Source organism: Grammomys surdaster, unplaced genomic scaffold (genome assembly GCF_004785775.1).
Source record: "Grammomys surdaster isolate TR1022 unplaced genomic scaffold, NIH_TR_1.0 255, whole genome shotgun sequence".
NCBI classification, from domain to species: Eukaryota; Metazoa; Chordata; class Mammalia; order Rodentia; family Muridae; genus Grammomys; species Grammomys surdaster.
In genome coordinates, this window is record NW_021604696.1 from 6,657,242 (window position 1) to 6,684,105 (window position 26,864).

The window sequence follows — 26,864 nt, forward strand, 5'->3', positions numbered from 1 at the left end:
AACATATGTGTACACACATTCACAGGCATACACACATACACACACACCGGCAGGCAACCTTGACAGAGAGGGTAAATGGATACAAGAAACCTGTATCTACAAGCAGAGCTCCCCATGCTGGCACTGTCTGCTTCCCACAGACCCCCTGACACTCCTTCCTGAACCCCCAGTCCCACTGAGACACAAGGACAGGGGGTCACTTTTTAATCTGACAGATGGAGAGAGAGCTTACAAGGGAAAAGCAGTGAGGACCCACCCAAAGCACCACGCCAGCTGTGCAGGGGGCAAGCGGAGGCCCTGCCCAGGCTGTGGGCTCTTTTTCCACAGAAATTGCCTAACCCCACCTGGCAAAGCTTTTCCAGAACTCAAACTGGGCAAGCAAAGAAAGATGCAGAAGCCACTGGAGCCCTCCCAGCAGATGTCATATAAGGCAATAGGTCCCAACACAGTGCTTAGACCAGGCAAGGCCAGGCCTGTCTTGGTCTCTGTCCCGCCTACTCCAAGAGGCCTCTGTAAGACCAGGACACTGGATCCACACACAGAGGTGCCCAAGGCACTAGAAAATTATGAAACAATATTCTTTTCTAAACCAGAGGATTCAGGTACTTTGTTTCCAGACTGTCACTGTCTGGACAGTTCTCACAAGGGACCAGGCATCCTGCAGGAACATCCAGGAAGGTAGAGTGTGTGCCGCTGGAAGTCAGGACAAAGACACACAGGCCAGTACAGCATGCACTCACCCCACCCCACCCCTTTCACTCCCTCCGAAGGGAACCAGGCCCTGCTGAGACTGAACTGCCCTAAAAGGCTACCAGGCATTTGGCCAAAGGGGTGAGCTGCGTTTTCCAATGTGTCCAGGGCAGCCCAGGATGCAGCAGCCTCTGCCTGTTCCTCTGTGGAAATGCTGCCTGGCACCTTGCTCCATTGCATGGCCTACATCTCCAGGGCTATGGACACATGTCACACCACTGGCTCCTCAGTTCCTAATGGGAATCATCTCCAATGTAGGTGTTTGCTCCCCCGGCGGGAAAAGCTAGGGTGTGAACTTGGTTAGGAGTTTGGGGAGTCTTTCCTGACACATTCCCACTCTGCCTGTGGCTGCAAGTACAGGGCTGCCATGCAGCCTGGTTATCTGCATGTGCTCGTTCAATCACATGGGCACTCGTGCAATCACATGGCCGAGGAGGAGAAGGCATGCACACAGTGTGGCCTAGAAGAGGAGGATTACAGTGACCATTAACCCAGGCAATGGATGGCCACACAGCAGGACGAGGCAACATCCTCATGTCGCCAGGGAGCCGTCCTGGTGTCCCCAACATGTGTGTGAGCCAGCCTCACAGGACCTGCTGCATGGGCTCATCTCCAGCAGTGTTCAGAAACAGGCAAACAAATCAGTAAGATGGAGCATCACCAGGAAAGTGGTGTCCTTTGCAGATGGGATGACTGGAAGGACCCCCCTAAGGGGGTTTCTGGAGACCAGGTGACATTCTGTCCAGAGGCTGAGTGCACACATATGGCAAACAGAAGATCCTCTTCGAGTCCCCTACTGACCAGTGACACACCCTTTCCTTCATGCATAGTTATAAGTAAACTACATGGCACCCACAGGCAATGGGCACCTGAGCCAAAGCCATACCTCCCGACCCCTAGTCTACTGTGCTGTATCACGTCACAGTCCTCATTGAAAGTCCCTGGCCCTTTCCCCAAGTGTTTATTTCCATCACAGAAGTGCAACATCTGCCTGACAAGCTGGTCTGGCCCATTTGCTGGGTAGACAAAGGGAGTTCTTCCTATATTTTGCCAAAATCTGCCCTTCTGTGGTTCTGAGCAGGCTTGTGGGGTCTGTGCTCCGGGAGCCAGCTGGTGGGTAGCGCCGCCCCATCCTTGACCGAATTTGCTGTGATCAGCAGGTGGCTCTGTCTACTTCAGGCCCCAAGACAGCCTAGCTTTTCCATCTTTTTGACCATTTTCCTTTGTGTCTGTCCTTGGAAGACCCTGAGTTGTCCATGTTACCTGTCAGGCGAGCCACTCTGCTCACAGGGCTGGAGACTGATGCTCATTTTCTTGACAACCGTGGGGGCTCAAAGCAGTTAACAGATTGAATCCAAGTCTTTTGCTTTTCCTTTTTTTTTTCACACGTCTTCTTGTCAAAGCCCATTTCTCAGACCCTGTTCTTAACTGTGCAGCAGGGCCTCTTTTTCCGACTCAGCCCATCATTACGGTTGGCTGCGATCTTCTAGGAGCCTCAATTTGCTGTTGGTTAGATTCATGTTGCCTGTGAATATGATCATTGTTCACTAATTGCCTTACTCGAGACATTGGTTTTGCTCCAAATGTGAACTAGGTGGTCACCTGCAGGTGGAAGCATCAGTGTGTGCTTCTGTGGTGTCCCCATGACGTGATGACAGCTTCATCAAAACTCCACACAGCGCCCTCCCAGAGCACGCATAATAGTATTTACTCTAGGACACCCCGACACAGGGCTTCCTTTTGTAAGCACACGCTCACCCATCATCCCCAGGAATGATGTCAAGGGTCCTTGCCTCCCAGAATGTCCCAATAATGGGCCAGCGTGCCACACCTACACATCTCCCAGTACAGTGATGGTGGTGGTGGTGATGTGTGTGTGTTTGCACACGTGCAGAGCGTGTGTGCATGCTGGGGAGAGCAGAGCTGACTCTCGCCCCACACTGCCAGAGCTGTCATTTGTCACCTTCGCATTGAAGCCTCAGCCCCTCCAACCACTTCTGATTCCATATATAAAATCATTCTTCTCGCCACAAAGACAACAGAAGTGAAACAGGAAGGATGAAGTGTTGAAGTTTCACAATCAGCCCCTAAATGGCACCCCTCACTTCAAAGACGACCGTGCAGGTGCAGACCCTCCCAGGGCCCTCGGCATTTTCTGGCAGTCCTGTCTCCCACCCAGGTTCCTTGCTTGTTTTGTGCTCTGCTTTCCAGTTTCTTATCTTTCAAACCTAAGGTCAGGAGGGAGCAGCGCTGCAATCCAGGACTCCAGGGCCTGCAGCTAGCTACACTCCTCCTCACACTACCTTTCCTGCCATAACTGCACAAAGTTCAGAACTGACCTCCCAGCTGCCAGAGCCACCTTGCCTGTAGAATCTGCTTCTGTGTGCTTTGTGATGCTCATATAGAATCAAGAAGCATGCTCACCCAGGCTCAGAGAGCAAAACCACCTGTGGTCCTTCTCATTCTTCTAGCTCAAGGCTCAGCAAAGCCAGCTAACCCTTAACCCTAGGGGCGGGGATGGGGGTGGAGGTGGAGGTGCTTGGTGTGAGCCTAGTCAGTCAGGTGAAGACAGAAGAATGGAGCCTCTCCAGGAAACATGAACAGATGATCAGTATAAGATGGCTGCACAATTTTAGGATGTGGCAGATATGTGGGCGTGCACAGGAGATGAGGGACAGGGATGGGGGAACACAGAGCACAGTTTTGTTTGAGAGAGGTGATATGAAAGAGTAAGCCAAAAAATCCTGGAACACTATCTGGGCTGCTTCAAAGTTAAACCAAAGGTAACAATTTAAAAAAAAAATTTTTTTTTACTTTATGTATACAAGTGTTGAGCCTGCATTTATGTATGTGCTCATGTGTGCTTAGTTCTTCAAGAGGTCAGAAGACCTCTGGTGCTGATATTGGAAAAACAGATGGCTGTGTGGGTGCCGGGACACCAAGCCTAGGCCCTGTGCAAGAGCAGCCAGTGCTCGTAACTGTTGAGCCATCTCTCTAGTGCCTTCACTCCCACCCTGTATGGATTTTCAGCAAAGGAGGGAACTGATAGTGTTTGGTAAGGAAGGTCACACTCCTACAGAAAGGAGGATGGATCATCTTGAAAGAAGACAGCTGGACTGGACTCTCCGGGAGGAACTGCAGGGTGCTGGAGTACAACCTTATCCAGGAAAGAAAGAACTGCCAAGATCTGGAACTAGGGGTCTGGTGGGAAGGAAGGAAGTGGAATTGTGGGGGCAGGAGTGCAGAGACACTGCCTTTTGCTGGCAGTGGGACACTTCAACAGTGCTTGTTCATGGCGTTGGGATCTGATGAGGGTCTGGAGAAGACTGGCCAGCAGCCCACAGAGTGGGAGGCTGAAGGGGTCAGGGGCTCCATTTCACAAGGCCACCCCGGTTTAGGGCAGGGAAGTCTAAAGCAGCCGCAGGAAGAGATAGAACAGTGGCAAGAGGCGCAGTAACTGAGCTAGAACCTGAATACTGTGTGGAGCTGAAAGAAGCAAAGGTGGGCCCTCTGGTCCTATAGCACACACAGCAGGAAGAGGGAGGGTCCAGGGAAAGCCCCTCTGCACCTGCACGTGTCCCTGCTTTGTTCCCGATGCGATCAGCACACCTGCTCGGTAGGAAATCCTTTCCTCCCAGGCTGCCTTCATTCCAGCTATCTCCTCTCTAAAGGATCAAGGAGACTGAACTTCCTTGATTGGCCACTTCAAACTAAAAAGATGCCGAGAGGGCATGGGGGGGAGGAGGCTGGGAATTCACTGGGCCAACAGACAATGGGCAGCTGTGATCTAGGCAAGAACCTGGTTCAGGAAAAGCCTGGGGCTGCTGTCCCCAGGGTTCCTACCTCGAGAGCATCCGATTAGTTTAGTTTCAGTCTGTTTCAAAACAGGGTTTCTCCGTGTAGTCCTGGCTATTCTGGAGCTTACTCCGTAGATCAGGCTGGTCTCAAATTCAAGAGATTCACCTGCCTCTGCCTCCCAAGTGCTAGAATTAAAGATGTGCACCACCATGCCTAGCCTAAAACTCTAGACTTTGAAGATGAAGCTTGTATTTGGAAGGTTCTGGACTAGACTCATCTGCTGTGGCAATTCCTTTGTCAAATATTTTATGTGTACTCATGATGCTGTGGTTCACACTAATATATCTATCTTTCTCCATATATATATATATATACATATATATATATATATATATATATATATATATCCCACAGGAACCCTATCAGCTCAAATAAAAAGATAAGAAGTTTGAGACCTTCAGTGATCTGGGGTGAGGGAGTGCCAGCAGGAACCACAGTGGCCACAGAGGGCTCTGATGACCACTCTCTCTACTTCTGTACCTTCTGTATGTATGTTAACATTTTCTGTAATAATCTTAGGCTCAGACCAAGGAGATGGCTCAGTGGGTAAAGGCACTTGCTGTCAGGCCTGATGAACTGAGTTAGGTCCCCAGAGGCTGCAAGTGCAAGAATAGGATTCCTCCGGCCTCCACATGTGTACTGTGGTCCAGGTGCATATGTGTGCACAAAGAGAATAAAATGAGTGGATAAAAACTCACGGAATAAAGTGATGCTCTAAACACAACTATGGGAGAAAAAGCAAAACCAGAAGAGATCTGGAAGAGATGAGCCCAAAGGGCAGAGACACGTGTGCTCTTCTCAACGCCCTGAGACTGTTCCCCTCAACAGTGTTGGCCCACAATTACACATACATTTGTTGTTGTTATTGTTGCTTGCTTGCTTATTTGTCTAAGACAAGGTCTCATGTAGCTCAGGTTCGCTTCAGACTCAGGTAGCAAAGGCTAGGCCGGTACTCATAGTCCTTCAACCGTGTGACACCATGCCTAGTCTGTCTATTTTTTGCTTTGTGAGAGTCTCATTAAGTCCATGTGGCCTTGACCTTCTGACGGTCCTGCCTCACCTTCCCAGATGCAGGGATTATATGGACTGGTTCTGCAGCTCTCAGTTTGCATAAAGCTTTCTAGCACTGTAGCCTGTTTTCACCACTTAGCATAACTTCAGTATCCTTTCTTCTACCTACACCTCGCCCTCAGTCATCACTGGGATGGAACTCCAGGTCCTCATCCATACAAGGCAAGCATTCCACCACCCTTGTGCCCTATCCCCAGCCTCTTCTGTCATTCTTCAGTTTGTTTTTTTAGACAGGAGCTTACTATGTAGCCTTGGCTGGCCTGGTACTTGCTATGTAGACCAGGTTGCCTCAAACTTGAGATCCATCTGCCACTGCCTCCTGAGTGCTGGGATTAAAGGCTTGTACCACCATGTCCAGCCAGGTCTGCATGTTTACTTATTTATACTACTATGTGTATGTGTGTTTGCCTGTGTGGGTTTGTGTACAGCACCGGTGCTTCTGAGTTAACAGATGTCCAGGAGCTGGAGTTACAGGTGACTGTAATGTGGGTTCTGACTTCTGCAAGAGTGTCTGAGCTCTTAGCTACTGAGCTCTCTCTCCAACCCAAATTTGAACATTTTAAAAGTCTATTCGAGGGCTGGAGAGATGGCTCAATGGTTAAGAGCACTGACTGCTCTTCCAGAGGTCCTGAGTTCAAATCCCAGCAACCACATGGTGGCTCACAACCATCCATAATGAGATTGAATGCCCTCTTCTGGTGTGTCTGAAGACAGCTACAGTGTACTCATAAATAAAATAAATAAAAAAAAAATAAAAAAAAAATAAAAAAAAATAAAAGTCTATTCGAAGGCAGTGTACCATATAGACCATGACATGTTTCAAGGCACAGGCCAAGAAGATTTTGTACTTTTCCACCACCTGGACCCTCTTACCCCCTCCCCTTGTAAAACATGCTATAAAAAAGCATTTCATGTTCAAAAAAAAAAAGAAAATAAAAAAAATATATATATATTATAAAAAAAAAAAAAAAGTCTATTCGATCCTGGATTCTGTCACACGGCCTTCCTGAGGAGGCATGGAACAAACGTGCACACCCGTCAAGCTGGGAGTCGGGCCTGTTGCCTCACATTCTGTCAACGCAGGCAAGATGGTTCTTTCAGCTCTGTGCTGGTCTGCAAGGCGAAGAACCCTGGTCACTGATGGTTCTGTGACATGTTCTAGTAAGTCTTCATCCACACCGTCTGTTTGAGTGGGTCTCCTGGCAAGGCCACAGTGCAGCAAGCATGGTAGGATGTTGAGTAAACAGTCACAGATGGTGAAGGAGGCAGGTCCTTGGAGCCTGGGAACGTGAGTGTTCAGTGGAGCAAGCACAGCCCATAGCCTCCTCCTTCTCGATGGGGCTCCTTCCTGTGACAGCAGGGGGTGGCCCAGCACGAACTAGAGCCCCTAGCCCCGGTGGTTCTCAACTCCTTTAGCAAACCTATATCTCCAAAAACACTTACATTATGATCCATAGCAGCAACAAAACTACAATTATGAAGTAGCAACAAAATAATTTTATGTTTATATGTTGACACATCTGTCTGAAATACAGGTGAAGGACGCTCCATTTTACTCCTTGTCATTCAACCTTTCCTAACAAAAAAGTGTTAGGAAGGTTGAGAACCTGAGAAACTGCTGCCCTGGCAGAATGCAGAACAGAACAGCGCCTGGTTCTTTCCAATGGCTCTACCGCTTATCCAAGTCGGGTCACTTTCTCTTTGATTTTCCTTCGAGAACCCCTGCTTCTCATTGGCCCTACTTCAGGTGGCTTGTTTTACAATTTGTTTTCATTTTTTATGGTTAAGTTGGGCGCTTTCCCTGAAGTCCTGATCAAGGCAGGGGTGCTGACTGCACTGTGCAAATCCGTGGGTGTGGACATCTTGCTTTGTACTAAACCAATCAATTAGATTCAGAGTGTGGCAGCTTCTGCACTGTTGTTCTTCCTGGGGTCAGTCTGGGCACTGAGCCCAGTGGGGCTCACTAACTAAAGACCCACAGCAGGATGTGAAAAAGAATTGGAGCTGGCTCTTCCTAAGCCACTTTGCAAGGCTTCAACATAGCCTGAGGCAAAAAAGACTGGGGGGCAGGGGGCAGGGCCAAGGGGGCCTGCGAGTGAGCGCACAGGCTTGAGAAGGAGATGGGGGAGGGGCTCAGCATGTCACTCCTCTCTACTCATCCCTTGCTACTTCCTTAATTTGGTACTTCTTGAATGCTCTCTTTAGAAAAATAAGTAAAGTCCCTTCTTTTAAAAATTATTACTATTGTGTGTGTGCATGTATGCAGGAACTCAGAGGAGCCTGGAGGCAGGAGTGAAGCAGAGGCCATGGAGAGCATGGCTTGCACTGGCTTGCTGTCCAGAGCATGCCCAAGCTTTCTTATGCCATCCAGGACCACCGGTCCAGGGGTGGCACTGCCCACCGTGCACTAGGCCTACCCACATCATCCATCAATTAAGAAAATGTTCCACAGAGTTGCCTACAGGACAATCTGACGGGGGTGGGGGGGGCATTTTCCCAGTTGAGGCTCCTCCTCCCAGATAACTGTAGCCTGTGTCAAGTTGACAGGAACCTAACCAGGACAGTCTGACTGAACCTGCAGCTTGATGGTTTGGCTACCCAGGCTGACAGGACCAACACCTGGGATTGACAGGACCAACACCCCTCCCCTCCCTTCTCTCCTCTTACTTACTTTACATAGGTCTTACTTTATAGTTTAGATTGGCCTGGAATTCACTTTGTAGCTCAAGGTACCTTTCCAATTCAGCAACCCTCTGCCTCAAGCTCTCAAGTGCTCAGATTATAGGCCATCATACTTGCCTTCTTTTTTATTTAAAAATTTTTTTGGCAAGATCTCACTATGTCAGCTAGGCTCACCTTGAACTTGATCAAGGTCTTCCTGCCTTGGCTTCTTGAGAGCTGGAATTACAGGTGTCTGCCACCACTGGCAGCATTTAAATAAGTAACACCCCAGTGAGGAACCCTCTTCCCAGCAAACTTGTGGCCTAAGGCATTCTGTTGACACATCTGTCTGAAATACAGGTGAAGGACACTCCATTTTACTCCTTGTCATTCAAGAGGCACTTGAGAGTCCCCAAAGGCCTGGGAGTCCCCAAATCAGTGCCTAAGACATGGCTAGAAGAGTGAGCACAGCTACAGATGTGACAGGAATAATGACAGGAATACCTTCAACTGTATCAGGAAATGATGGAGGAAAACATATATGACTTTTAAAATTTATTATTCATGATCATTTTCATACAGATGTGAAAACTTCTAACAGAACATAATTTATTTTATATGTAAATACATTTATAAATATACTTGTACTTAATGTATATATAATACATTTCCCTTCTTTCCTTTTTATTGGATTGTTAATATCTAGGTGTTGTATGCACCACACCTGACCTCTACATTTCATTCTCCTCTCTTTCCCCCTCCCTGCCTCTCCCCTCCAATAATAAACGGGCATTGCACCCACACTCTTTTAGGGGCTTGGGGTGGGAAAATCCAGTTAGATCTTTGTCTCATACATAGAAAAAGTAGATTCTGGATGGGATTAAGAGATATTGGGAACAAAATACTGAAAAAGAACTTACTCTAGTCGGTACTGAAAGAAAACTTTTATTTATTTATTTATTTATTTATTTATTTATTTATTTATTTATTTTGTTTGGCTTTTTGAGACAGGGTTTCTCTGTGTAGCCCTGGCTGTCCTGGAACTCACTCTGTAGACCAGGCTAGCCTTGAACTCTTGAACTCAGAAATCCGCCTGCCTCTGCCTCCCAAGTGCTGGGATTAAAGGCGTGCGCCACCACCACCCGGCGAAAACTTTTTTTTTAAATGTATGTGTGGTTTTAGGGTGGGGAAGACACAGAGATTACATCATATAGAAGTTCTAGTCAGTGCTCTGTATGGTCCATGCCACTGTCCTGCAAACCTAAGTCTGTCTTAAAACTCCGTTATTGAGGGGCTGAAGGCTCAGCTTAGCAGGACCTGAGCAGGGTCAGGCTCCAGTTTTGCCAAGCGGCCTCTCCTCATCTCACCCTTTGAACTCAGGTATGGACGTCCAGTTCTAAATCATGGTCTTTCACCTAAATGCTCTCCCCTCCCAGACCATCTGCTCACCCCATTGCTTTGCCACCTCCATTCTCTCTTGTGGAACTTTGCTGACCACCATCTACCTCGATCACACACTGTCTCCTGTCCACTGCCTGTCAATATCAGAGACCAAGTCTTTTTCTCCCCTCCAGATCATCGGCCCTCACCCCTCTCTCCCAAATGGCAGGGCCCTTTTAAAGTAGTTCTTGTGACCCCTACAGCTGCTAAACTTGAAGGACTCCCTCATTGGGTCCACTTGTCTCACCTCAAGCCTTTCATCCCTCCATCTAAAATTGACTCTTCTTCATACATGTCGACCCTAACGGGACCGTGCTCTATTAAGCTCCAGAGGACATCGAGATCACCCACCTTGTCCTCAATCCCAGAAAATGAGACTCCACTCCGGCAGCCGAGCTTGACTTCCCTGGACTAGACACGGGTTTCTCGTCCTCCCCCTGCTGCTTGTTTCTATCCAGGTCAGCCCATCCATTTGGAGGTTCGAGGTTCAAGAGACACCCACAGATAACAAACAGTCTTTCCAAACAGGGTCAGGAAACTGCTCCATAGCCGGACGCCAAGAACCAATCCAAATTGCCATCATTCCTATATCTGTTATCCCATCTAAATATTATGTTCTCTACACTTGCTTTCTCTTTCACCAGATATAAGATTATTGTAGAAACTGGCCAGACGATTATGGGGGCTGCCCATATTGGTCTTGTCAGATACATATGCTAGGATCACGAACCAACCATTTCTTCTACCAACACCACAAGACACTCTTTTCTACATACAAGACTCACGGGATTCCAGCTGTGGCACTTCAGAACTGACAGGTGCCAGATGTCCTGACAGCTAAAAAAGATGGTCTTCACAACTCCTCCAAGAAGAATGCCGTTTTTTAGGGAATGTGAGACCTCCCAATTCTGAGATTTTTGAAAACCCATATAAAAGCAGATACCCTCTTTTGTAACACCCTTTTTAGTCATCCTCCTGGTGTTATTATTTCTAACCAATTTATTAATCAGTTCCTGTTACAGAATTACCAGCTGCTGTCCACAGAGGAACCTGATACACTCATCTACCAAGTGAACCCCAATGGTGAAAGCCAGCTGCTCCCCACAATGGACTACGCCCCTACACAGCAGGAAGTAGTTTAAGAGACATGGTACCCTGACTCCCCTTTCACCATCGGCTTCCCCTCCCCTTTTTTCTTCTCTTTGTAAGAAGAAAAAGAGAGGTATGTTGGTATCAGGCCCGAACCCAGTGACATCACATCTAGGCGACCCCACATCATTGCCCAGGCAACTGCCATATACTCCCAGAATCCACCTGGCTATCTCACCTTTACCTGGGAAAGGCTACGTCACCGCCCATATAAAATAGGCAGAACTCCCTGACCTTGCTCTCTTTCTCCCCCATCTTCCTCTATCTCTCTTCCCCCACCTTTGCCCTTTGCCCTGAATAACCTCCCCCCCCCCAACCTTGGAACCGTTTGGTCTGGTGTTGTCTGTTCTAAGCTGCGTGCCGAAGTCTAACAGCCACCCCACTTACTGACAAAGTAAAAGCACAAGCCAGTTCACTGAAAGACACCACAGGGCAAGACATACACATTTACTTATAGGCTGGGCATAATGGTCCATACTTGCCACCTCAGCTAGTCCTCAGAAGGCCAGCACAAGTTCTAGGCCAGCCTGGGCTACAATACAAGAGTTCTAGGCCCTTCCTGTCTCAAAGAACAAAATGACAACAACAAAATTTTAAAAATGGTTCAGAAAGATGATCACTGGGTAAAGGAGCTTACGGCCAAGCCTGACAACCTGAGTTCGATCCCTGGGTCTCACACAGTGAGAGGCGAGAACTGCTTCCCATAAGTTAATTGTGGCACACATGTATTTACAGATACACAAAATAAGTAAATGTAATAAAAATTACAAACAGGCTGGAGAAATGGCTCAGAGATTGAGAACTCTTGCTGCTCTTGCAGAGGACCTGAGTTTGATTCCCTGCACTCACCTGACAGCTCATGGCAGCTCAGCAATCATCTCTAATTCCAGTTCCATAGGATCCAACACCCTCTTCTTGTCTCCATGACACCAGGCATGCATGTGGTGCACACACATAAACACGCAGGTAAAACATTCATACACATACAATAAAACTAAGTTTTGCTTTTTTTTTTTTTTTGAGACAGAGTTTTTCTCTGTGTAACCCTGGTTGTCTGGAACTTACTCTGTAGACCAGGCTGGCCTTGAACTCACAGAGATCAGCCTGCCTCTGCCTCCTGAGTGCTAGGATTAAAGGTGTAGGCCACCATTGCCCAGCAAAACTAAATTTAACTTTCAAAAGAGGACAATTTACAACCTTAGGAGAAAATATACTGTTTGCAACAAGTATGAGAAGTAGCATGAACATCAGTGCAGTTAATAAGAAGATAAATTACCTGATGAGAAAGCGAAGCGGTAAGGGATACTGGAAGGTAATCCCAGTAAGGGAACCACAAACATCCAAGAAGCTCCTCTTGGACTTTGCTGGTGATTGGGGAGATGACAATGAAAACCACAGGATGCCAGTTTCTGTTCATCAGATTGACAACCTGCAGTGCTAAACGCCACTGGTCCACCTGCTTTTTGCTGGTGTCAGTAGGTGTCTAAAGGCTGAAAGGTACAGACAAGGCTGCCTCTGGGGTGGGGCGGGGGTAGTTGAATGACCCAGTCAACACAACGGACATCATGGAGCTGACACAAAGGTGCAACCAAAAACAGGGACTTAGGATTCTGAAGGCATCAGCACAGGTTTTGGGGTGAACGGTGGGAGATGGAGAAGCCTCTAGGATGAGTAGTGATTCCAGCTCGCACCCCTGAGTGGATGTGCTGTGGGGGACAGCAGATGGGGGGGGGGGCAGGCTCAGTCTTTTCAAATCAAATGGAAAGAAATCCCCGGGGCCTGGGATGCATGGACTAGCGCAAACTGGGGTTCGGACTGGGCAGATTCACAGGGAAGAGCCTGGAGCTGAAACCAGTACGGTGATGGCTGACCCACCATGTCAGTCGAGTGTCTGCCTGACAGGCCTGGGTGAGGTCTCTTGGGAGGTCACGGGAACAACCACAGACTACAACTGTCAAGTGCCTGTTGAGGATGGGGTGGGAAGGGAGGGACCAAGGGCCCAGGCAGGGCACTCCTTGTAGCTGGCCTTGAACTCACAGGAGAAAAGCAGAAGAAAGGTGGAGATGAGGAGAGACAAGGTGAGTCTAGCCAACAGCTCTTATCTTCTGGGCTGAGTCTGTTGTTCACTTCATCATCCTACAAGAATTTTACAAAACAACACTGGCCTGCCAGGCACGGGCTGGGATTTGGGGTGATATGGCAGTGATCCTGAAAAGGCACCTGATCCTGAGGCGACTTGGAGGGGAGAGTGAGTCCAAACAGGGAAATAAATAGTAGATCATTTATGGCAGAAAAAAGCTGTGCAGAAAAAAAGCAGTGACGGACTGGGAGCGGGGTGCATGGTGGGAGAGAGGGAAGGGAGTGACAAGAAGAACCCAGAAACCTAAGGCAGGGGGAGTCCCCAAAGAAAGGCAGGCAGGCACTGCTGGCAGAAGCTAATTGTATAAGACAGTGTTTTACTAATAAGATCATGTTAAGAAAATTAGGCGTTTTTTTTTTCATTTGTAAAGAACTCATTAGTGAATTGTATTTTTAGTTCTTCCTCTGAGACTTTAGAAACCAGGCAGACAGTTTGTTTGTTGGGGTTGGTAGGGAAGATTCTAGATCCTTGAATGACCAACCCCGTGGGGATGAGCATCAGGGAGTGGGCAGAGTGGTTGAGAAGCACCCACCTGCCCCGGGGCGTCACGTCCAGGAAGAACTGAACAAGGGCCAGTAGGTTGTGGTGGTGGTCCGACACCCAGCTCAGGGCACAGCACAGGGGCTGGAGCTGTGGGACAGAGGCACACAGTAAGCTGCTGGAGGAAGCTGCCTTCACCTCTAACCTGCTAACTTAGGGGAGCAAAGGTCCCTTCATGAAGGCCAGGGACCCCTGAAGAAGCTGCAAGTGATGCTCTCCCTTCCTAGGGTGCTCCAGGGGCAAGGGCACCCCAGTGGCAGAGCCCAGGCTGTGTACCTTTCCAGGCCACTCTTGGATATTCTCCAGCAGCAGGAGCAGGAGTTGCTGGAGGTCAGTCTTGGGCAGCAGACGCAACCCCACATCCAAGCCTGCGCGACACAGCAGCTCCATCAGACCTAAGATGCTGGCGTCAGTGTAGGATGTTGGCCGGACTAGGAGACACAGGATCAGGAACTGTATGGCGAGAGAAAGAAGCAGGGTAGGAGGGGGCATGGAGTGAGGGAAGGGGAGGGGTGGGGACTCAGAGTGAGGGAAGGAGCTCTGAGATTGGCTCCCTGGAGACCAGAGTGGCACTTGTTCTGTGAACATGCTGGCAGTCAAGGTAAACTTCAGACTTTCTGTAGCATGGGTACCAGGACCACCACAGAGCCTGCACTGGGGTTGAGCTGGCTCACTGTGGCTGCTGGTGAAGCTACCCACCTAAACCACTGAGTAGGTCGGGGTTGCACCCCCAACACTTTAGGGTGAGTCAGGAAAGGAAAGTGTGGCTCACCCTGTAGATGTAGCTCAACTTAATGTCCAAGGCCACTTCCTGGGGAGGATCCTGTGGTTCCCAGCAGCCCAGACTGGCCTCACTCTCAAGCACCCTGACATAAAACAGAAGCAATATCATTATATATAACAGGGGAGTAGGAGCTGCTCAGGGAGAAAGAGAGGCAGAGGAACAGAGAAGGCCCAGATGACCCACTTGAGCAGGGCCACTGGTGACGTGTGTCCCATCATCATCTGCTAGGACAGACCTTCCTAGAGGCTTTAAAACTTTTATTATGGCCAGACACTGGTGGTACATGCCTTTAACCCTAGCACTCAAGAGGCAGAAGCAGGAGGAGTTCGAGGCCAGCCTAGTCTATGTAGTGAGTTTCAGGACATCCAGCGCTACACCAAGAAACCCTCTCTCAAAACAACAACAAAAACTACAAAAAAATTATGCCACTGAGATTCTGAGAGCCAAAGGTCCAGGAACAGTCAGCTAGAGGCTGGTTCTGCGATTGTCTTCAAGATGCTGGGTGAGGCTACCTTCCTGTCAGGCTTGACCAAGCTAGGGACCTGTCTCTCAGCTCAACCATATAACCATGGATTAGGAGATTCGTAGTTCCCTGCCACAAGGGGCTCCTCAATATGATGACTGTCGTCCCTTCCCCAGAACAGGAGGAAAGTACTCCCATGACAGCTGTGGCCTTTCAGACCTGAGCTTGAAATGACATCCTATTGTTCCTACTGATGTCTAACCCAGGCCTGCCTGCCTTGGTGTGGGGAGAGAAGTGAGTGCCTCTTTCTTGTTCAGCATTCGGATGAGGTCTCCAGCTTCAGCATTCTGGGACCTCAAAAGCAGGAAACCCTACCTCTGATCTCTCTCCAATCTTCCTTCCACAAAAGCCATCTCTTTGCCTGGTCAATGATGGCAAATACACTCCACTCACCAAAGAACCACATGGTAACACTGAGTAAGCGAGATGGAAGTGAGAACAAAGCTGCACACTCCCACCAAAGGCTGCTATGCTGTGTCTGGACAGGCCCAGTGTGGCCTGTCCCCTCCAGGGATGGGGCAGATTGGTGACTGGGGGCTGGGTAAAGAAATACCCTCCCTAAACACCAGAGTCAAACACAGCCAGCCTGAAGCTGCTCTTGGCAAGGCTGGCCTGAGTGGGCAGGCCTAAAAGCTCCTTAGTTCACTAAATTATTCTCTTTCAGACCAAATGTACATTAGGTACTATGGGTCAATTAAGTAGTCTCAGGCAAAGCTCCTCTCTGCTGTCTCATTCACTTCACACTTTTTTTTTTTTTTTTGGAGACAGGGTCTCAGCTATCCCAGGTTAGTCTCAAACTCATTATGTAGTCTAGGATGGTCTTGAACTTCTGACCCTCTGTCCTGAGTGCTGGGATTACAAGTGTGTGCCACCATGTTCAGTTTATATGGTGCTGGAAATCAACCCTAGCTTCATGCTTGCTAGGCAAGGGCTATGCCAAGTGAGCGACCACTGAGGCCCATCCTGTCTTCTCCACTCTCGGGAACCTGTTTAGAGTCCCTGAAAGCAGTGTGCCCTAATTAGCTGCACCCGTTGAGGAGAACAGCGCTAATGGGCTCTAGCACAGCTGCTCAGGCCGGGCACTGTCAGGGCAGCACCTACTGCAGCTTCAGGAAAAGGCTCCCTTTTCTTCACTTCATGGCCTTGGTGTTCCACAGATGGGAGAGAGATCTGTCTCCTACACCACTGAGGAATTGGGGCCAACACACCAAAGTTGGTGGTGGGGAAGCTGGGGCTGGGCTCAGCCTTTCTTCTGGATTTTAGCATTTATTAGGACCAGAGAGCGGGTGAGGCTGGGGTTTGCACTTCTAGGTGCATGCTGGGCTTGCACCAATATGTGAGTGGGTGTCTTTGTCTGTACCAGCCTGAGAGCAGGCACCTGGCACAAGCATGGGTTGGGCGTGTTTTCAGACGTTCACAAAGAGTAGGGCAGCCATGGGCTGTTACAGAGAAACAGGCTTTCAGACAGTTTGCTGCTGCCAAAGGGAGGAGGGCAAAGAAAGTGTGAGCTGGTGATGTGCCTTTTTAGAACTGTCTGAGGATGGGAAGTGTGGCTGCGATAGAGCCTCTACTCCTCGGGAAGGGATGCCAGCCTTCTCAGGTAGAGCTACCTGCCCTTTTGAGTGCCAAATATTTCCCAGCCCTTCTGTTTCTGGACAGCAACATCATGGGGTCCTGTGCTCACTGCTGACATCTATGACTGCTATTGAAAGTGTGATTTATTTATGCACTTGGCAGTGGTGGGTGGGTAATGAACTCAGGGCCTCATGCTTGCTAGGCAAAGATGCTGCATCATCCCGTCACATCTGTGACTGCTATTCTAGATGAAGCAATGGCTAACTCCCAGGGCTTTACCTAGCAAGAGGGCAAGGAATAGCAAAAATTCAGCAAAAGTTCAGAATCCATTTTTCCAGCCTTAACTCAACAGGTTAGGAGTGGGTTGACAGGTCCAGTCAGCTTCTTCCTCAGCTGCTGCTGAGGGCTCATGGCCTGCCTTAAGGACCTGGACTTTACGTCTCAGCCACATTGTTTTAAACTTACAAAGTGAAGTTGCAGGAGCGCATCAACTGACCTCTTCCTACACATCAACATTTGCCTTCCCTGGAGAGTTGAAAAGACAGGCTGGATGTTGAGGTTCATGTCTGTCATCCCAGGACTCAGGAGGTAGAAGTAGAGATAGGATCAGAGGTTCAAGGCCAGCCTCCGATACATAGTACATTTGAGGCCAGTCTGGGTGACATGAAACCCTGTATCAAAAGCCCAAACAAACCAAAGGAAGTAAGAAGAGGAAAGAGAGTCACAGGAAAGCCAGCATCTGCACAGCACTGTGACACTCTCGGAGGGAAGATGGCACTCACAAGCACCGCCACTGTCCAGAGCTGTCTGGCATTAAGCAGTGAGGTTGCTGAAGTCCACAGGAACTGGACTTGGTTTCTCCTTGAATGAGAGCAGTCTTTACTGAACCAATGAGGCTGTGTGTATGTATACACTTTATATCCGGATCCAAGTGCACCACAGGGCAGCTACCCACTACCCCAGGGCTGGCAGGATGTTCTTTCAGTGTGTAGTCACTCACTTACCCGCTGGCCTCTGCAAGAGATGTCCTGTCTGAGAACCAAGTGAACCCTGACCCCTGACTCCAGAAAACAGCAGTAGAACTCTCCAGAAAGGCCAAATCCATGTATCTAGGCAACCCCAATCAGCTGGCCTTTGTTCCTGTGAGAGTGCTAACGTCATGGACTGGTGCATTTCTAGCTCAGTAGGCTGTTAGGAGATAGGAGGTGTGGCTGCAGGACTGGTCACAAGGAGTGTGGTTTCAAAGACAGAGCCTGTCCCCACCACCAGCTGAGCAGGTGTCCTCCACCAGGCCTTCTGCCTTGCCAGTAAAAGCAATGAAGCCCCCTGACCCAGACAGATCCCTCTGAAATGGTAAGCCCAAAGAAAATGTCCTTCTTCCCTTAGGTTGTTCTTTCAAAGCCAACTGACAGCTTTGTAATCAGGAAGCAGCACTAGAGGACTGTCACAGCTACCTAAAGACCTTGCTGTTGTTCCCAGGGAAGAGAGACAAAGCCCAGCTGTGTAGCAGTGTGGGCCCAAACCATGCAGGAATGCTGAGGCTCCTCTCCTGTCTCCTGTGCTCACACAAATCCTCCTGCTTTTCTGGACCTCAGATGACTGACCTGGTGCAGTTGCTGAAGGGCTGTGCCTTTCTGAGAGGAAGCCTTTGTATGTGTCAGAGTTGTGTACCCATGCCTGCAGGGGTGTGTGTGTGTGTGTGTGTGTGTGTGTGTGTGTACACGAATCTGTGACTGTATCTGGAGACAGTCCACGCCTCCCTCTTGTCACACTCTCCACCCTGCTTTCTGGCCGCGACCTTAGCTCGGCTTTACTTAGCTGAGCTGCCTCTCCAGCTCCAGCATATTCTATGAGACAGGCTCTCTCACTGAACCTGGAGCACACAGTGTTGGCTAGACTAGCTGGCCAGCATGCTCCAGCATCCCATCTCCACCCCTGCAGCGCTGTGCCTCACTTTTCCTGGGCTCTGGGAACCCAAACTCAGGTCCTCATGCTGTACAGCAAACACTTTACCAACCGAGCCATCCCCCAGCCCTGCTAGAAAACCATGATACACATTTTGGAAGAGAGATGGTGGCAGACATCTGAGTTTAGGAACAAATAGTGCAAGACACAATTTCTCATAGTAACTAGACAGACAGTTGTGTGGCTCTGTGCAGAGGCATTTCAGTCCTTACTTCTACTCTGAGCTGTTATGAGACTCTGGGCGTGCCACCTCCAGAGGTGGCCCAGAGGGAGCCCTTGGTTGGGACATGCCTAGAAGCCAATAGAGATGAGAAATACCTAGCACTACTGGGCAGTGATGGTGCATGCCTTTAATCCCAGCACTTGGGAGGCAGAGGCAGGGGGATCTCTGTGATGTCAATGCTAGTCTGGTCTATAAAGCGAGTTCTAAGACAGCCTGAGGTGTTAAACAGAGAAACCCTGTCTTGAAAAACCAAAAAACAACAACAAATAAACAAACCAAACTATGGTGAACAAATGGCACAATGCTAGTATCCAAGACCAGCCAATAATAAGGACGAACAGGACCATGGGGCAAAGTTGGCCTGATCTATCATTTCTTACGTCTATTCCTCAAGATGTTGTGCCCTCAGTGAAGGAATGCTGGAACTATCTGGACATGAATACTTATCAGGAGTTGTCTTTCAGCTCCATGATGAAATCCATAGTGTTCTCAACCATCAAACATCACAGCAACCCAAGGAAGAGCCCTGAGCATCTTCACCACCCACCTGCTTCAGGAAAGACGCATGGAGAATGAATGCAGGCAGAAAAACCTCTCCAGTCTCAAGTGTTCAGCAGATGGTTCCCAGCCAGCTCTTACAAGCCACAAGCAAGAAAAATGCCCTTGTGACCACTGATGGATCCTCCAGGACTACTCTGAATTCTCCTTCAAGAAAGAGTCTTAGCAGCTATGCCAATGTCCAGGACCCATGAAAGGAGGGGTCAAAAGGCATGTCTAGGAGCGGCACCATGCCATACAGCAAGTCTCCTCTTCCAATTCAGGGCTTCACTGTACCTGGTCAAGTTGCAGTCCATGTGCTACGGTTTGTGCATGGAGCCCTAGGACAGCCTCCTCCTGGAGGGAAAGTCTTCACCTATTTCTGACCCCCCCCTCCCAGGGGTGCCCTGTGTGTCAGCTTCTCACTCGATCCCTCCACACCATGCCCTGCCTCTGCCTTGCTTTTCTTTTTCTTTCTTTCTTTTTGTTTTTTTGTTTTTTTTTCGAGACAGGGTTTCTCTGTATAGTCCTGGCTGTCCTGGAACTCACTCTGTAGACCAGGCTGGCCTCGAACTCAGAAATCCGCCTGCCTCTGCCTCCTAAGTGCTGGAATTAAAGGCGTGCGCCACCACCGCCCGGCTCGTGCCTTGCTTTTCTAATTCCAATTCTCCCCACTTATCCCAGACACAGCAGGGTGTGTTAGAAGGCAGCAAGAGCCTTATTACACCCAGTACGGAGCACTGTGCTCCAGAAGGAAGAGGGGCAGGAACATGGCGGGCTGGCACACGTGTGGGGTATTTATAGCAGAGCCAAGTGTGACTGGGTTTGGCAGACAATTACTAAACACAGTCGTGGAACAGGTTCTTAAGAAAGCTCCGCTTTCCCTGCAGAGGAACATCCGGCAGCTAAAGAAAGGGTCCCAGTTCTGCCTGGGTGGAGGGACTGCTGCCGGATGCAGGGTGGGAATGTCTCAAAGAGTTTTCAAGGAGGTTGGGATGTGCTGAGAGTGGAGAACAATGTGATGCACATTTCCACAGCCTCTGTCCTCTTCATCCATGGCAACAACCACTTATGCTTTGTGTGGCTCAGTCCCTAGAGGGCAGGGATCTGCTCACACAGTTAGCACCACTGTCCACCACCACCAAGCCCAGTGCAGCACAAAGTGGACTCTCAGAAAACGGAAGCAAGTGGACACTATATGCAGACAGTGCTTGGTGCAGGGAGTGAGGCTTGGCTGGTAGTCTGTCTAGCTGGCATGAGCCTCTTGGGAAAGGGATATTCCCTCTCTCTCTCTCTCTCTCTCTCTCTCTCTCTCTCTCTCCCTCCTTCCTTCTTTCATTCCTCCCTTCCTCCCTCCCTTTCTTCCTTCCTTCCTTCCTTCCTTCCTTCCTTTCTTTCTTTCTTTTTTTCTTTCTTTCTTTCTTTCTTTTTCTTACAACAAAGTTTACTATAGATACAAATGGTATTTTCGAGACAGGGTCTTACTGTGTAGCTCTGTTTAGTCTGGACTTCCTCATGGAGATCAGACTAGCCTTGAACTCACAAAGATCTGCCTGCCTCTGGTTCCTGGGACTAAAGGATATTCAAGGATATTTTCCATTTTAAGCCAGAGACACTGGTATAAACCTGTAGCCTTGAGTTCAAGGACAGCCTTGTATACATAGAAAACTCTAGGCCAGCTAGGGCTATACAGCAAGACTCTGTCTTAATACACAATGGTCTGTGACATAGATCAGTTGGTACAGTGCTTGGCTAGTGTTCAGGAAGTCCTGGGTTTAATCTCCTGCACTACATAGTGAGTCTGAGGCCTGCCTGAGAGATATCAATTTCTGTCTTAAATCACCTCCCCCCCTCATCCCCTCCCAGCCCAAGATGACAGAAAACTGTGCTTGGCTGGCCAAGAGCTGTTATAAGCACTGGTCACACAGATTTGAATAGAGACTGAAGTCTGCTAAGGGAGGTATTGACTAGGCTGAGAAGTCTGGAGTCCACCAGTGGGAGGGGGACAGGGGCCAAAGAAGTGACAAAACTCTTTCACACTGGTTGTCCAGGTACCGGAGCTCTGGGCTCTGGTCATGCTGTTTACAGAACAATACCTGTTCTCACGGGTAGCCATGTGTGCTTGTGCACTAGTTCCTACCTTGTAGGCTAGAGTCACTATCTAGAGAAGGCAGCAGTGAGGAGGGGAGGTACACACCTTGAGCTCTGCTGGAAAGGCCCCTGTGGGTACAGAGCAGGGTTGTAAGCTCCCAGGCTTCGGAACACCTCCTTGACCTCCTGCAGTGAGGGACACCACAAATGCATGTCTTCATCTGTCAGGCCAAAGGAGGGCAGAGTTAGGACTGGGAGAGGGTTGGTTACACTTCTGCTCACAGGTGGGGGTGTGGTCCCCAGCTCCAGGTAAGCAGGTTCTGTATGTTCTGGCACCAGAAGCATGCTGCAGAAATGAAGCAACAGGTGCTTTGTGTTTCGTGATTTTGGGGACTCTTGGCTTGGTCTTTCTCAAGGAATAGGCTGTTCTGAAGTCACAAAAGCCAGAGAATGTCGGTGCCTGACCACCCTCCATTCATAGCAGGTAGCGGCCGGGCTCAGTAGCTCATAGCCGGGTGAGACACAGCTGCAGCACGGTCCGGCTCCCTGACACACATCCTCATGTCCTCTCATTCCCACTGCTGCCCTGTGGATGGCTGCAGAGACTCTGTGGGCTCGCTGGGCTGTTGTCCCTGCCAGTAGTGAGCCTGGCCTCCCTTTGAGCCCACATCAACAGAGGGGGGAAAACTATATCCTTGGGGCTTTTTGCCTTCAGACCACTTAAGGACATGTTCAAAAACAACAATAAAACAATGATTGGCCATGCTGTCGGGAGATCACCCATCCCACAGGCCTTTCTGCCTCTTGGCCCCTCACATTCTCACTGGGAGGCTGAGGCTCTGTCTCTGTCCTGTTAACATTTCTCTATATTATCTTATCTGTTCCTTTACTTGTTTCTGATCTGTCTCTCCCCAACAGCATAAAAGTGTGTGCTGGCACATGCCTGTAAGCCTAGCACTTGAGAGGATGAGGCAGGAGGATTGCTGTGAATCTGAGCTGTCTTGGCTGCCGGATGAGATTATCTCTCAAAAATAAAGATAAATAAAAATAGAAATGTGGGTAAGGGCCGCATTGGCATAGGTCATGTCCACACTTCCAGGGCCCAGAAGCAGCAAGCATGAGAGGAAATGAATGAATGAATGAATGAATGAATGAATGAACAAGTGAATGAAAAGAGGGACTCCAAACAGTGACTAAGAACTTCACAGGTAAGAAGGAAGCTGTAAACAGCCTTGAGATGAGTAGGCTGGGTGCAGCCACAGGTGTTCTCAAATGTTGAATCAAGACCTGGGGTTGGGGGGCTGGGCTAAGACCTTTGAATCTCACTCTCACAGGGAGGATGAGTGTCCCACCCTAAGGTGAAGAGTAACCCAGTAGAGGCCTCATCCTCTGCCCTGGGAGCACAGGTCCAGGAGGGACAGGAGCCCGGGAGATAAGCAAAGGCCCGGGGTCTTCCTACAAAAATCCAAGCAGGTGAAAGGTACACCCCACAGCCCAGTGTGTTCCTGTACCTGCATCCCAGGCCCCAGCGCAGGAGGCAGAGGCAGGAGGATCACTCAGGTTTCCAGCCCAACCTGATCTACAAATAAGTCTCTATCTTTAAAGAACAAAGACCAGAGGGCAGGCAAGATGGCTCCCTGATAAGATAGTAAGGGTGCCTGCATCTAAACCTGGCGATCTGAGTTCCATCCCCGAACACATTCAGTGGATGCAGAGAGCCATGACGCAAGCACGCTCACACAAATAAACACACAAACACACAAAGCAAGAAAAATGTAAAATAAAACCTGAAACTGAAATGGAACAGAAGCTGCCCAGGGCTGGGCAGCTGACTGCAGTGGTCAGGTGAGGTAAGGTGAGGCCACAGGTGGTGCTGAGGGAACACCCACCCGGAAGTCGGACAGCCATGGCAAGAGCAGATTAGCAAGACAAGGCACAGAAAAAGGGAAATGGCAGGGTCTTCAGGGCATAGAAAACAGGCGCCTCCTTCCACAAGAACCATGCAAGGAAGGCTCTGTTACCTAAACTCATGGAGAGAGGTTTTCTGCAGGTCGCTCCACTTGCCACGCTGACAGACAGTACCTGGCCAGGCACAGGGTCTTTGAAAGCTAGCCAAGGCCATTTTATTTTTATTTTTTTCAGCAGGCATAGGGTGTCTCTCTCCTAAGAAATGCTTATGGGTTACGACTAACCAAATAGATTCTTAGAGGAGGAAAAACTGTTTTCCCCCCATCTTGGCAACCTAGCAAGTCAGAGAGCAGTAATGACAGCCCTCAGCCTCCTCACAGACGAGCTGAGGAGTAAAGGTTCCAAAACACAATACACGTCGGCTCTCTTTACCTGGGCCTCCGGGGCCTGTGCACGTACGCACATGCACACGTGGGCGAGAGCATGAACTTTCCAGAGGGGAAGAGAATGGACCTAGGGCGAGGCCCGGCTGGGCTGGAATGTCCTGCCAGAGCCCGGAGGGCTGTGTCCTGCCCCACCTCAGCCCCCGCAGGTGCCCAGGGCTCTAACCCCTCTCGGAGGGCAGCAGTGTTGAGCTCTGACATTGGTACCATACCCCATTTCTCCCACCCAGTTATAATAATGCCCCAGCACAGTGCGACCAAGCCTGAATTGACAGCAAGTTTCTAAGGAAGGGGGCCCAGATGTCAGGATAAATCAGTCCCCATCAACAGCCTTGGAAGTCGGTTCTTGGATGACAGGAAAATACCACCCAGAGGCCATAATTAAGGCTTCCTAAGTAGGCCATGCGCTCAGCTTTTCCTCAGCTCTGTGTCCCAAATGAGGGATTTCTGCATGGCTGACACATAAGAAAACCCAGACTGGAAGCTGCCAGGCAGGCACTCTCCCTATCTCAGTTTCTCCACACCCAAGGCAGTCATTTTAGATGACTCCAGAGCAGCCCCGGGGCATGGGGCATGAGGGCTTTTCAAATGCCAGCTTAGGCAGCTGGGCTCTGCTGGGGGCTGAGCTGGAGGCAGCCTTTGGTGGCTTTCCTGGGCTGGAATGGACGCTTTAAAAGAAAAAAAAAAAAAAACCAAAACAGTATCTGGACGAAAATAAAAGTGACTTTTCCATCTGTGTAACGGAAGAAGTGTTTTTCAGGGCTGTGCTCCCCGAATGGTGACATGGATGAGAACACGCCTCCTAAGCGTTCCAGCAGCCACTTGACCAGCCCCCACCACCGTGCTGAGCCTGGCTCTCCCTTCCCTCGCCGAGTTTCCAGCACAACAATGACAACGGGAAGCAGACTGCTCTTGTCCCCATCAGCTCAGGTGTCTACTGAGCGCACTATCAGCCTGGGTTCCAATTCTTTGAGGACCCAGAGAGCTCGGGAGCAACAGAGGCCCAGGAAGGGGAGAAACTGACTCTCAGGAAAAGGGAAGCTTTCATCCTTACATGGGCGGCCTGTGGGTTTCACAGGACTCACAGGAGGCTGGGAACTGACTGACTTTCAGTCCCAGCTTGCTTACTTAATTTCCCGCAGCTCTTTGGTGCTGAAATTTAAACTAGTTTCAGTATCACTTGCTTTTAGTCAATTAGCTTCAACTTTAGACACTGAAAACGTTTATTCACTCAGCAACTGTTAATTGAACACCAAGCGGGTGCTCTTGTAAATGTTCTGTGGATAAGAGTCCTGATTCTGGATGCGGCAGTTTGGTGGAAGGGCACAGTGCACAAGTGGAAGATGAACCTGGGGCTGGGGGGAGGCGAGGTGTGAGGGGTTGAGACACCAGTTGGCCCAAGTCGAATGTAGGTTGGAAAGGGTGGCCAGAGTGAGGTGGAACATACCCTGAGGAGTAATGGTGACAGATAGGCTCAAAGAGACCTGAACCCATGGTGGACTTCAGAAGCAAAGGAATGGGTGCTCGACTTTAGGGTGGAGACAAAGGCACAGAGGCAGAAGGGTGTCCAGAAATGAATGGCAAAGGGAAGTCCTGGAGTTGGGTGGTGACCCTGTCATCCAAGGGACCTATGTACTTAATGAAAAAGGAAGTTCCTCCATCAAATCAGGACTTTATTTTCTTTTTGTGGTCCTGGAGATGTAACCGAGGCCCTTACACATGCTGAACACATGCTCTACCATTGGGCTATATACACAGGCCTTGAGTTCATACTTTACACCCATGTACATTTCCTCACTCGGACCACAGCGTAAGCAAGGGCACAGCCACTCTCCTAGCATCCTCTATGAATCCTGCTGCTCTTGGTGTTTCTCTCCGTTTGTTAGGCTTCAACTCCTTCTGAAATCTTTTCTTCTCTGCTCTCCCTCTCCCTCTGAGATAGGGTCTCACTATGTACCCTAGGTTGGCTTTGAACTCTCATCCATCCTGCCTGCAGCCTCTGCGGCACAGGGAATACAGGTGTGAGCCCTCATGCCCTAGTCTTTGGGAACTTGCAGTTTGATCTCTGTCCTTCTTCCTGCTCCAAGTCTTCACTCTTCTCCCAGTCATCCTGAGCAGCGGCCTTCCCTTTGCTGTTTCTCACAAACTCCCTGGCTTGTGATCCCTCCTGAATGCACCCCTGGCATGTCTGTGGGCCCCTGGCCTGCTTACTCATAGCTCTGTGCACAGAATACATGATGCTGTCCCTGGGCCACCTCTCCTTTTCTCTGCCCTCTGTAACATACACCACTGCCTGGTGTCACCAAACACCAGGGTACTCAAGGCCCCTACCATTCAGACTGTATTGTGCCAGAACACAGAAGCTCGCATACTTGCTGGACAAAGACAGACAAAAGCAAAACAAAAGCTCACGCTGACAGAAGCTTCAAGTCTAGGTCTCTACATTGAAGAGGGTCTGGGCAGTGCAGACCACAGCTAGTCTGAGGCCTGACAGGACCTGTCAGGTCTGCACTGCCCATTGCTCTGCTCTGCCATTCTCATCCTGGGACTCTCTGGCCACCTTATGGTCCAAGAAGACAACTGCAGACCCAGCTATCACATCTTGGCTCCAGGCATTTTCCTCTTTCTTTCTTAACCATATATTCATTTTGAAAAATGTGACATTTTCTTACATGTATTTCATGTACTGCACACACACACACACACACACACACACACACACACACACACACACGTGTGCGTGCATGAGCGCAAGCATGCCTGAGGTCCATATGTGAGAGAAAACATGTTAGAGTCTGGCTTGATGCATTCAACATGATGATCTTCAGTTCTACCCATTTTCCTCAAAATGATATAATTTCCTTCTCACTATACACCCTTGACAGACCTGGAACTTGCTATGTAGACTAGGCTGGCCTTCAACTCACAGAGATTTGCCAGCTTCTGCTTTCAAGTACTGGAACCAGAGGCATGTGCTACCCTGCCTGGACATTGTTTGATTTCCTGATGTTAGCCGTTTTAGTGGGGGTGAGAAGCGGCCTGTTGAAGCTTTGATTTCTCTCATGGCTGAGGTCACTGCAGCCTTTCTGAGGGACGTCTGTCTAGTCTAGTTCAGACAGTTGTCTCCTTACTTTACCATTTGTTCCAGTTTCCCTCTCTTCTCTCTCTCTCTCTCTCTCTCTCTCTCTCTCTCTCTCTCTCTCTCT

At 49.4% G+C, this 26,864-nt stretch overlaps 1 protein-coding gene across 2 annotated transcripts in view; it reads right to left on the reverse strand.

Annotated features, from left to right (window-relative positions):
• The window catches only part of Fam178b (family with sequence similarity 178 member B), a 90,100-nt gene that overhangs the window by 26,691 nt on the left and 36,545 nt on the right, over positions 1–26,864 (reverse strand). For both annotated transcript variants that reach the window (XM_028775506.1, XM_028775505.1), the window contains 4 exons: positions 21,414–21,528; positions 14,382–14,475; positions 13,886–14,062; positions 13,602–13,699 (listed from right to left, as the gene is read on the reverse strand). In XM_028775506.1, coding sequence (XP_028631339.1) covers positions 13,602–13,699; positions 13,886–14,062; positions 14,382–14,475; positions 21,414–21,528 — 484 coding nt within the window. The remainder of the gene's footprint in view (positions 1–13,601; positions 13,700–13,885; positions 14,063–14,381; positions 14,476–21,413; positions 21,529–26,864) is intronic.